Genomic DNA, 13,127 nt, shown 5'->3' with positions numbered 1-13,127 from the left:
ATAAGTATCTTTTGGTATAAAAGAGGTCTCCCCAAAATATAGGCCCTAAAGTTTACGCATAATTTGACCTGAAACAAAAGAATTTCGTCATACCACGCTAATTATACAATCTTTTTAAGGCAACAACAAAAGAAATCCATTAGCTCGAAACAAACTCCCTTAAGGGCAAAGGACCTGGTATATGACGAGCCGTTTGTCTATTGTTCTGAAGAAGCTGTTTTTCTATCTCTTTACATTCCTCTGGTGTAAGTGTTCGAATCCCGGCCGGGCCCAACTTCAAAACTTTTTTTTAAATACATCTACCTGAAGAAGTGATGTTCGTGACATAATTATGAAAAGGTCTATAGTTTTGAAACTAACGATGTCGAGGGTCGCTCGGAGGCCTGGTTCAAGGTTTGGACCCAAAGAAAGAAGTGAAGTGTATAATTAATTTTTCACTTTTATATTTCATCTTTAAATAACTACTGATAAAAATGTTAGGGCTTTTTTTGAAAATACATATTTTTGCGGTAATAAAAGAAGGTGTACACGTTTTTTTATAAGACAAACTATATAATAACATAAGGCTTCGATGGCAAAAAAATTAAGAACAAGTTGAGAACATTTTAAGGCTTCGCGGATTCACAGCCAATTTCTTAGGAGATTAGGTAAAAATTGTCACAAAATAGTGAAATTAAGAAAATTTTTAGGCTTAAAACCCAAAATGTTAAGAACATCCGAAGGCTTTAAAAATTTTGCATGTTCCCATAAAAAACGTGTACATTGGTAACAATAACGGATATAAAGTTTAACGTTTAACAATAAATAAGTTGAAAAATATTTTTGTTGGTAGCAAAAGGAGGGAGAATAAATAGTTACAAAGCGGGTATGGATGGTAAACTAAAGTGTGGCAAATATTAAGAGAATTATAAAAAGAAAGGATAATTGAAAATAAATACACCGTCGTAATGAAAGAAAATATAATTATAACCATAACCTAAATGCAAGAATTTGTGTCATACTCGACTATTCAAAAAATCCCATAAAATCTATAAATAAACCAAATAAAAATGAAAAGAAATTCTAAATAATCTAAAAAAAATTTGTTAAGATTATCTCTTTTGTGTATATCAGTACTATCTATTTTTTAAATATTTCTTCAAAAATGCGACATTTATCCCATCCATGAAACGTTGAAATATCTCAAGGCACAATGGTAATTAACAAATCAGAAGCGTCCACTTGCATACCTTGTGTCACTGCAATGGATTGGACTGTACCATCTATGGGCGCAGAAACGTTGGTCTCCATTTTCATGGCGCTCAAAACAATAACAGAATCTCCTTTCTTAACATGCTCTCCTTCTTTGACACGCAAGTTGACGACTTTTCCGGGCATTGGAGCTCCCACGGATCCTTTGACGCCTTTTTCAGCTTTAGGATTGCGAACAATGTTCTATTTGAAGAAAGGCAAGAATGCGTAGTTATAATAAGCTATAATAAAAGAAACGAACTCCTAGCTTTTGATATATTGGGAAGAACAAATGTCAAATGACACTTTTTTTATGTTGCGTCAATCTTATGCAAAATCTCAAACTACGTTGAGAAATATTGGGTAGCCCAACGACTTGCTAGGTAGCTGAAGGCTGATGAAAATAAAATTAGTTTGTACCTTTGAAACTAGTTATAAAGCAAATTCGTTCCCGACACTGCACATGACCTTGACGTTTTTCAAAAAGCCTTTAAGTATTTTGACTAAACACCTCTAAAGAACCATACCTCAGTTTCACTTTTATCCTCAATATGGAAAGTTCTCATTTGACCGTTAACCTCACAGAACACTTCACGGTTGCCTTCCTTGGTGACGTCACCAACAGCTATGATCTTCATATGCAATGTCTTCCCTTGTTCAAGCTCAATCTCGAATTCCTCGCCGACGTCAGGACCAACGAAGAAGGCTCGGGTGGGTAGCCCTGTGACAGGGCCAAACTCTTCTTTGAATTGAGCGTAATCAAGGAAAACGTCAGGGTACATACAATAACTCATGACGTCACATTCATCAACCTCGTAGCCTGTAGTGAAAAAGGAAATAGGTCATGGTTAATTCTATATGCAAACCATAAAATATTGTCAATTTTCTCATCCATAAAGCATCAGATTTGCCGGACATTCAAAATAACCCCTAATCAGAGCAAGGCAAATTTTGCAGATTTTTTACTACCCCCTGGACAAAATATCTAATATATCCTCCACCCCCCATGTACAAAAACTTTCTGGAAGAGCCCAATAAAAAACCCTGACAAGACTGGTTACACACACCCCTGCAGAGAGATTACAATCCTTGTACTATGTTGTATAGATCACTAAATTAACGCATGTTGTCCAGTGAGAAACGAGGCATAGAGACATTTACCTATGAACCATAAGAACAACAAGATAAACTGAGTAAAAAAAGATTTACCATGGTCGTCAGTCAATTCTTGTCGGAGAGCTTCGAAATCGACCGGTTCCATTGTCTTACCAGCACGCTCATCCAAAGATGGTCGACCTTTCAATACCTACGTCACAAAAAGAAATAAAAAGTTATTTCAAAAAACAGCTAATCCAATGAACATTGATGTCTCTCAGATCTCAATCATCCTAGAACAATCAGGACTGTTGTCAGAGGTAGTTCTTTAGAACAGAAAGAGTTTTATCTTTTGCTTCGATGAAAAAATCCAATTTTTTTGTCCGAAAATATTGTCATTTCGAAATCGAGCACCCCCTCCTCCCCGACACCGAAACAATTTTAATGTGTCAAAAAATCGTATCCTCGTAAAAGCTTATTTTTTCAACTGTTTGTCAGCTTTTTCAGCCTTTTCCTTTCTTAATATCAAAAGATATGCTCAATTTTTTGGATCACGTTATCAAACACTCCTCTTGGGATTGGTTTCAGATTAAATCACATGATCAAAAAGTGAGCAAATCAAATAAATTTCTCAACGCAAGTCCAAGTTAGAAACAATGGAAAAAAGCTAAAGGCTTCCAGACCGGGGTTTTTTATACGACATAGACAATTACCTTGGTTCTCAGCGGCTCAGGAAAACCACCGTAAGGTTGTCCAATTTGTCCTTCAAAGAATTCGACAACAGAGTTTGGGAAGTCAAGGTCTTCAGCACGATTGATGACGTCAGCTTCACTTAGTTTGTTTTGTGTCATGAACTGTGCCAGATCACCAACAATCTTGGAAGTTGGAGTCACCTGAAACAAAACAAAGACGATGGATAATTGAAAAATATTCCATTGCAATTCACACCTTCCGATTCTTCTCATGGAGACTATACGGGATAAGTCCTTTCTTCGTTGTCCCTTGTCATTAGCAGTTTTGAAAATTAATAATTTTTTAGCGAAATGATGTATTATGTAATTATGCATAAAAGTGCTTGTTTACCGTCGTTCTCAGGTTTAACGTGTCGATAATGTCCGTCTCCGTTGCAGAAAAACAGGGGTCAGAAAAAAGGTGATGTAAAGAGAACCCCAAAATTCCTTACGGGTGACTCTAGAGTGGCAAGAGATGCTTACTCAAGGTACCCCACCTGATCTCAGACTTCGGTCTTAAGCTTAATCACTTTCTTTTGTGTCTTGTGTATTCCTTTTGTTTTTTTACTTTTGTTATTTCTTTCTTCCAAAATGTATATTGGGTTTTTAGTTCAGATTGTCATGGTTAGTCGCTAATTTGTATCTTCTTCAGTGCATATAACTTCACTATATTTCTATTTCTTACCTTCACAATGTTTCCAAGCAAATTGTTGGCTTCAATGTATTTCTGTTTCACTTCATCAAACTGTTCATTCAAGCCCAAACTAAAAGCTTGGAATTGGAGATTGGTGTATTGGCCACCAGGAATTTCATTGAGGTAGACATCAGAATTGCCAGACTTCATACTGGTGGTACATTCAAAGGGTGCATACAGTGTTCTTGTTTGCTCCCAGTACGTATTGTATTTGCCAATATCACTCAATTGAAGTTCTGGAAAAAAATAAAGAACACTGACAAAATGTTTAGTCTCTCTCCGGAACTAAGGGTTTGGAGAAAAGTAATTTATTTTTTCGTTACAGTGAAAATACCAAAAAAATAGTAAAAAAGTGTTGGTTGGGTGAAAAATAATTAAGGATAAAAGCCTAACTATGTATTAAAGTGAGCACAATCAAAACATTCATTCGGTTAACCAATGTCAATCCTAAGCCAAACGAATTTTTGTTTCATCGGTTGAATGAGAAAAAGTAAATTTGTCAAAATGCTGATGATTCGCGAAATTAAATCCAGAAATATTCAGGAATTTTTTGTCTTGCGAGATTGAATCTTGTGAAAATTAATCTTAAAGTAGTACAGCTTACCGGTATCAGATTCAGTATTTTGTAGACTGGCGACGATAGCACCCATACTCGGCTGAGAAGTCATGCCAGACATGGAATCGACAGCACAATCCACAATATCAGCACCAGCTTCAGCGCATGCCAACATTGATGCAACACCAGCACCAGCTGTGTCGTGCGTGTGAATATGAATGGGAAGTTTGGGGTATTGTGCACGTAGTGAACCCACTAAGAGAGCAGCAGCATCAGGTTTCAATAAACCTGCCATGTCCTAAGAGGTTGAAAAAGACAAGCATTTTTAAGTTCACATATCAAAAGAGTATAAAATAAAAACAAAATTATTATGGATTTTTAAAATTTTCCACCTAACCATGATAACCTGGTCACCCGGAGTGTGTTAGAAAATGATGAGTTTGTATTTTACAGAAAAAATTACAGCGCCGATATATTCACAAATAACCAATACAAACATGTAGGCTGTTGGTTTCGAAGCTTTTGGAAGAGCACCTGATATGCACATATACTTGCTTGTGAGCAGGATGCTTTGTTTTCTGCAGAGGGGAGGTTATTTGCTTGGATCCTGAAAACGGAGGGTGACAATTTTGCGTGTCAAAATTGCGGGTTGTTCCGAATCATCAATAAAGTTACAGTCACTTCTCCTTCTTCTAAAAAGTAGATACATAAACTCTCCCGTAAGGAAGTGATGCTGAGAAAGACTTACTTTGATACAGAGGATATGAATTCCAGACTTGACAAGTTCGGAAGCTATTTCCATATAATAATCTATCGTATACTTCGTTTCATTGGGTGAACACAAATCACCAGTGTAACAGATGGCTCCTTCAACTACACCTCCTGCTTCCCCTGCAGCGTCAATACCAAGCTAAATGGAAAAAAAGATCATTTAGGTATTGACATGAAAATTTGCCAAATGTAATTTATTATTCCTTTATCATCACGTGGTCAATATAAGAATTGTTTTGGCACAATTTAAATAAAAAACTAGTTCTATGAAAATTTATTTAGCGTTTGACAATGATCGGGTATTAAGGTTGACCATCGATTCTATTAGGGTGCAACGAATCTGACAGTGAATATACCGTATATCTACCTGGAGATTTGGCAAGTAATTCAAAGCATCAAAAACACGGAAAACATCCAACCCATGCTTGTTGGCCAATCGGCAAAACTCAAAGACGGCGTTGTCAGGATAATTCTTGTATCCGACAGCGTTGGCTCCACGTAACAACATTTGGAAGGGAATGTTTGGAATGGCTTCTCGCAGACGTACTAGTCGCTCCCAGGGGCATTCTTTTAAGAACCTCATTGAAACATCGAAAGTGGCTCCTAAAAATAAAATTTTTGTCGTGAGTTTTCAACCTATCAGCTCTGCCCCTAGTTCTATTACACAACACTCAGCCCCCCAGTATTTTTTGAAAAACACAGCCCCCAATCAAGCAAAAATGGTTTAGCCCCCCCTTGAATTTTATGTATTTGGCGTGAGTTTATTCATTTTAGAGAATAAGACAAGAACAATGGTCAGTCTTTCAGAATGAAGACAATAGATTACCTCCCCAACATTCCAAACTGAAGAGGTTGGCAAACTTCTGTGCAACAAAGGGTGAAATCTTCAACAGGTCGTGCGTTCGTACGCGGGTAGCTAAGAGCGATTGATGTGCATCACGGAAAGTAGTGTCTGTTAACAGGAGACGGTTTTCACGTCTGACAGCTTTTGCTAAACCTTCCGGTCCAAAGGTCTGTAGAATATCGCGGAATCCGGTTGGCTTGTTGACAACTCCACGTCGGCCGTCTTTGTGCTATAAACAGAAAGCAAAACATTTTTATCAACTAAATAAATAAACAAGCATCTTATTTTTCCGTTTGCATACCAAAAAACAAACCGAAGGTCACGCGATAAAATCATAAGCTACAAGTGGCTTTTTTCTAATTTTAAGGATATCTTACTCGTTATAATATAATCGGTATTGCGTGATAAAGTAAGAGATGGAAATTGGATAACTCCCTATCTATTATTCGCCTCCCTCCCCTTAACATATATAATAACATCATCGCCAAACAAACCCTTGTAAGCTAAGTAGCTCTTGATCTTCTAATAAAGGAAAAGAGCTTACATTTGGAGGGACAGGTTCAATCTTTGATGGGAGCATATCAGTAGCTAATGGTGTACATGGACCGTTAACGATAGTGTTGGCAAGATAATATGATAATTTGTGAGCGCGATTTTGTGTGGGTTTGATGTCCAAGAGAGCAGGATTCTTGAAGATGAAATCTGTAGCCACTGAACCATGAAGAAATTCTGGATGTTGTAGGACGTTCAAAACGAATGGAATGTTGGTCTGAAATAAATTATAAGAAATTCTGAAGCCTTTCGAAAAAAATATTACAGCTTTATTGGCTCACCATCGGCCCTTTAATTAGCATATTGCTGTCTGTGGCATATTTGAGTCACTGGGCCTTTACGCGCTTCGTTTATAATGTTCAGCTTTTTACATGAGAAAAATAGGGTTGTTGTATTATGTAGCATCCAATTGAAGGCTAGAAATGTTACAATTTTCAAGAAAAAAATCCAAGAAGACGAATTTACCCGACTAATATCTTGCCAAATTTGATATTCACCTTGGAATATCAAAATAATGAATGTCTACCTTTACACCACGAATTCTGAATTCTCTCAACGATCGAGCCAACTTATTAGCAGCTTCGTAATGTTCCTTGGCATGTGAGATAACTTTGACCAACAAAGAATCATAATGTGGAGATACCACAGCACCAGAGTATGTGGATGCACCATCCAAGCGGATGCCCATACCTTCACCAGACCTAAACACCTGTCCAATGAAAAGTATACATTAAGTAGATATTCAGTAGGTAATAAAAGAAGCTTAAAATATCAGAGGTATTGAAATATACCCCTATTGTTCAATGTCTCTATCGAAGAAACTATTTTATTTAAGTTACTTGTTATCATGCATTTCTTTTTATATCAATTCTTACCATATAAGGTAAGAAATTTGGACTTTCCCTATCTATTATAGTTTCGATAAAGAAGTCAATAATTGCGAAATGGTCAACACGTTTTTCGTTTTTTTTTAAGAAACACACTTTTAAGAAACATGAGGCTCAGAATGCCTTAAGAACCTTCCAATCCAGCCTTCTATGAGGCTGATTATGTCAAAAAGTTTAGAAACATGTAAGAAACATTTAAGACTCAAAAGGCCGATTTCTTGAGAAACATTGAGGCTGCTTGAAAAAACGTGTACGCGTGGATACAGACCTCAAGTCGTCCAGTATCAGGTGTGAAGTTATTGGCAGGATCTTCGGTGGTGATCCTAGCTTGAATAGCATACCCATCACATTTGATTTTGTCTTGTGTTAAACCAAGCTCTTCTAAAGACTGGCCCTCGGCAATACCGATCTGCGCACGGACCAAATCGATTCTATGGCAGAATTATTTATGGGTAAATTACTAACATATGACTGAAATCATTATAATTTGTAGACTTCGTAAAATAAGGAGTACAACTTCAATAACACTCCGTCTATATAAAGAAAGTCTACAAAATAGGGTGTCTATGATAAGGTTATATGACAAATAAATTGTACATAAAATCTATAAAATCTATAAAGTTCAAGCTTCGTTAGTACGAATTTTGAATTTTTTGCCGAGTTGATTTTAGAGGATATAAAGATTTTACAAAGAATCGAACTAAGATAAATCAAGACAAATTTGGACTGTAAAGTCTGTCTCATAATTCAAATTCAGCGGAAGGCATAAAAGAGACAATCAAAATAATCATAATTATCATGTAGTTAAAAGGAAGTAATGTCTCAGATTACAAAATGTCTTGACATAATGTACTTTGTTTCTGAGGTATATGCGAGGTGTGTGTTTCGAATATCAAGGGAAATTACACAAGAGTTTTAAAAGCAAGGGACTTTCCCAATAAACATGAAATATATTGAGATTAAAAGAGTTACGATTAGATACGAGTTCTGGTAAAATAAGATAAAAACGTTTCATTGAGAAGAAAATTTCGTGAATGAAACAAATATAAAGTCTTGAATTAATCCAAAATAAGGAGGATTTCATAACTATAAAGTTATAGTAAAAAGAAACAATCATTTCCCCTTGATAAAAGATCAAATTTTTAAGTGTGACTTACCCAGTGATTTCTTCAGTAACTGTGTGTTCAACTTGAAGACGAGCGTTGACCTCGATGAAATAATGATTGCCTTGATCATCCAGTAAGAACTCAACAGTTCCAGCATTTTCATAACCAACAGATTCACATAATCTGACAGCACAATCTTGTAATATTTTTCGTGTCTCCTCACTCATGTCTGCAGCTGGTGCAATTTCAATGACTTTTTGATGTCTTCTCTGAACTGAACAATCTCTTTCAAATAAGTGGACAACATTGCCGTATTTGTCACCGAGGACTTGAATTTCAATGTGTCTTGGGTTGGCTAGTAAAAAAAGAGCAATTGTTTGAAATAAACAATTTTTTTCATCTATAAAAGTAACGCTTTTTCACGAGACCACTGTTAGCAGTTGACATACCATAACAATACCATCGTGTCAATACTAAGTGATGTAGAAGAGTCTGAAGGTAATTTTGATGAAAATGATCTCACCAATGAATCGTTCAATAAACATTGAGCCATCTCCAAAAGCAGCCAAAGCTTCAGAAGTTGCAAGATCATACATTTTCTCCAGATCCTCAGCACAGCTAACAACTCTCATTCCACGGCCACCACCTCCATAAGCTGCTTTCAACATAATTGGATATCCAAATTCCTCACAAAATTCTTTGACCTAGAACAGAAATTTTTAATATCATTAAATAGAATTGATGATATTATACAATTTCCCAACAAATCTCCCAAAAAAGAAGATAAGTACTGTGAGAATTTGTAGTCATACAAATCATAAAATAAACAGTATAAATTTAAACAACTATATACCTCATCTAAACTTTTGACAGGGCTTTCTGTTCCAGGAATTACAGGAACATTATTTGCAATTGCAGTCTTTCGAGCTTCTATCTTATCCCCCATCAAGTGAATGACATCTGGAGTTGGTCCGACAAACTTAATACCATTTTTAATGCAAGCTCTGGCAAAGTCATGTCTTTCTGACAAGAAGCCATAACCTGGATGAATAGCATCAACATCGTGTTTCTAAAATTATGAAGGTTGAGATTAAGATTACCATTACAATATCTCTCAGTTTTTATCTTCTATTCTATTTCAAAAAATATGAATAAACTCAATTTAAAATAAAACTACTAGTAAAAGCCATCAATCCTCAAATACCTTTGCAATCTTTATGATTTCAGGGATATTCAAATAAGCAGCAACAGGTGGCATCCCTTTTCCAATCAAGTATGCTTCATCAGCCTTCTGACGATGGATTTGTTTGGCATCTTGTTCCGAATATACAGCAACAGTTCTGATTCCTGCTTCAGTACCAGCACGTGCAATTCTAATAGAGATTTCTCCACGATTTGCAATCAAAATCTTATTGATTTTACTTTTTTCAACAACATTTGTGGTACTTTTATAGCGACATAACTGAAGATAGGCTGGTGTTTTGGTTGCAGTTTTGTATGCACAGTAAGAAGAGTACCTGTTCAGACTTCCAAGTTGTGATCTCAGCATGGTTTTGATCAAAATTGCATGCTATTGTTATTTTACTTATCTAAAAGACATAATATACAACTTGACAAAAATCTTAACAAACTTCCCAGTGAATACTGAATTGTGAATAATATTGAAACTTGAAACAAAATATTTTAAAAAGAACCAATTTTGGGCATCATGAGATATACCAGGTCTACCAAAAAAAGTATAAAGGTTTTCGAGATATTGTGAGCTTCAGGATATAAATTTATTGTTCATTTTTTTTTAATCGTAAGGATTTCAGGATATAAATTTATTGTTCATTTTTTTTTAATCGTAAGAATGCTCTAACTTGAATTTTGAGCAATAATTTTGAGAATTATACATTAGGTTTGAAAAAGTAGTTTGAAAATTTTTTTTTTAACTAACTTTTTTTTATTGTCGAAATTTCAAAAAATCATCAAAATAGCAAGCAAACTTTTCTCCTGACGCTTACCTTCTTTACACATAAAAATGCAACTGTGTTCATCAAAACTCGTTACGGAATTCAAGGAAAAGCTGAAAATAGTTTTTGAAATCTCTTAGAAAGGTTTTGATGTTATGTGTGTGCTATGTGAGAAAATCTTTGAAAAAGTAGATCACTACTCCTTGACTAGTTGCTTAAAGAACTTTGATCTCCAATGAGTTTGCTTGTGTTGGAAATGTTCATGACATGCAAAAAGATGAAAACTGTTTGCAAAATATAAATGAAGAAAAGAAAGACTGAACGAAAAACCAACAAAATTGTGATTTTGTCATTTTATCTTATAATGATTTTATGAAAAGTCAGATTTTTAAAATAACTTACAAACAATTTTTTCAAATTTAGTATGATAACTCAAAATTCAAGTTAGAGCATCCTCTATACAATAAAAAAAGAATGAACAAAAAAATTTTAATCTTGAAGCTGACAGTATCTTTTCTAAACCTGTATACATTTTTTGGTACACACAATAAGTCCCAAGAAAAATCAATGATTATATTCCAGACAACATGTTCTGATATTACTGCAAGTCAATGCAATCCATACTTTTTTATATTTGATTGAACCAGATACCAGCTGGCATCTCATATACACTTGACTATGTTGCATATACTACATAATAGCACAAACCACAAGATCAATTTTTTTTCTGCAAAAATGAATTAATTAAGTCAACTGTAGACTTTGCCCTCTGCATTTTATAATTTGATGCCTCTTTCAGTAAATCCCATGCTAATGATTTACACTACTGTGACGTGTAAAGCAGTTAAAATATTATACACAAACAGTACAGTATAACATTTGACCTTTTCTATACATTTATATGAATGTACACCACATACCATTGTAACAGTCAACGTATTGAGATGATAATATTTACTATGAAAGACAAGAAAATTATGATGTTTGCTTTTCTTTGTCGCTTTCCAAATCAAAATTGTATTTAACTTCAATAATCTGATAATCCAAATGTCAAACCTGAATACTGAAAAATGTGACATGCCAAGTAATAAGATTGAAGTAATCATAAATATTTTTATTAAAACAAGTTCCTTGATTAAAAACTCCTCCACTTGCCACCATTTACAACTCTACTCAATTTAATTCGATTCAATGATAAACTGGCTTACCTTTTTTTTAACTTTTACCCTGTTAAGTGTGTTAAATAATTGAAGTGTCTCTTCTTTTATAGTAGTACTTTTATACTGAAAACAAGTTGCAAACCCCTGACCATCCCCTAATTGCTGATTGCATCCTTCCTTTCATCAAAAGATGTATAACCACAATAGATTTTTACGTCATATACTTACACACTTTGTTATAGTGTAGAGAGATAATAAATAATAATTGGACTTTGATAATGCTTTCATCCAAGTACATGCAAACTTCCACTTCCCTTTTTAATCAAAAATTGATAAAAGAAAAGACATTATAAATTGCACGTGGTGACGTGACAACTGCACATGTTTATGTCCATTTAAATGGAAACCAACACAAAACAAAGGTCTTTTCTTGTGCCGCTTAAAAAAGTTTTTGTTTATAATAAGCTGCTCACTTGACTGAGATCATTTCTATTAAGCACTGGACGAACATCCGAAGATAAATCTAGTAATAGAGATCTCAGAGTTAATCGAGGTGAGTGTGCCCAGCGATAGCCGTTTGTTTACTTCTAAATTCAAAATGGTAGACATTCGAATTCGAATTTTTCAGAAAAAGTGCAAGTGGTGTGTTGTGTGTGGTGTGGTGGTGTAATAGCACTGGCGGTGTGCAGTGTCGTTGGCTGGTAAGGGTTTTTGTCTAATAAATTCATATGAGAGATCGTAAGTATAAGTGTGAAAAACCAGGAAATCCAGGTCTCATGTATCCATTATACATACTAGTGAAAAAAAGACCAGGTCAGGACTTTTTGGGTAGTCTACACACAATAATGGTCGTGGGTAGATTGTACCGTGAAAAAGGGTAACTTGCATCATTGGAGGCTAACATGCATAGCCCTCAAATGAAAGACCCAGCTGGTCATTAAAATACAAAAATAAATCAAAACAAAAATGGTAGAGTAGAGCTGCGAGCGGAGCTGCGTAGTTGTATTTTAATGATCAGCCAGGTCATTCATTTGAGGGCTATGCATGTTAGCCTCCACTGATGCAAGTTACCCTTTTTCACGGTAAATACTCCCTTACCTCAGCCAGTCTGGAAAGGAGGGAAATGTTATGCCTGAGCTGCGCCAACTTAACTGGGAAAAGATGAAGGCAGCAGATCTCAAACCTTAAATTTACGCCAGAGATCTCTGGCGCACAAGCCGCAATTTCCAGACACTGGTAGAGTACCGTGAGTGGTCCTAAATCTGACAGCCCTGCCTAAATCCGACCCCCCAAATAACTGCTATGAAAAAAAATTAGATGCTTACAAACATTTCCTCTCCAAGTTGAACAATAAACTATTGCAAAAACTCTCGAAACAAAACATCTAACAAGATGACTATAATGTCAAGATGTTGTCAAACTGATCAAAAAAGTGTGATTTGTAAAAATAATTACCTCTATTATTTTATTATTCTGAATCTGTTGCTTGTGTTTAAAACGTTAACAATTTTGTAATAAAAGAATTATGTTTTGTATAAGAAGCAAT

General features: G+C 35.2%; 1 protein-coding gene across 1 annotated transcript; it reads right to left on the bottom strand.

Annotated features, from left to right (window-relative positions):
• Positions 1 to 421: 421 nt before the first annotated feature.
• Positions 422 to 10,083, bottom strand: LOC136814975 (pyruvate carboxylase, mitochondrial-like). Its single transcript, XM_067071398.1, has 16 exons — positions 9,671 to 10,083; positions 9,320 to 9,535; positions 8,990 to 9,170; positions 8,518 to 8,821; positions 7,629 to 7,791; positions 7,000 to 7,182; positions 6,466 to 6,690; positions 5,904 to 6,150; positions 5,445 to 5,680; positions 5,055 to 5,216; positions 4,355 to 4,604; positions 3,742 to 3,986; positions 3,039 to 3,218; positions 2,440 to 2,536; positions 1,758 to 2,050; positions 422 to 1,434 (listed from the first exon to the last, which is right to left on the bottom strand). The coding sequence occupies exons 1-16, from the start codon at positions 10,013 to 10,015 to the stop codon at positions 1,183 to 1,185; spliced, it is 3,579 nt and encodes a 1,192-aa protein (XP_066927499.1). The 5' UTR covers positions 10,016 to 10,083; the 3' UTR covers positions 422 to 1,182.
• Between the last annotated feature and the right edge of the window lie 3,044 nt (positions 10,084 to 13,127).

The sequence above is a fragment of the Clytia hemisphaerica genome, unplaced genomic scaffold, assembly GCF_902728285.1.
Source record: "Clytia hemisphaerica strain Z4C2 unplaced genomic scaffold, Clytia hemisphaerica genome assembly, whole genome shotgun sequence".
In the NCBI taxonomy this organism is placed as follows: domain Eukaryota; kingdom Metazoa; phylum Cnidaria; class Hydrozoa; order Leptothecata; family Clytiidae; genus Clytia; species Clytia hemisphaerica.
Note: the sequence above shows the minus strand (reverse complement) of the source record. Positions and strands in the feature narration are given on the sequence as shown.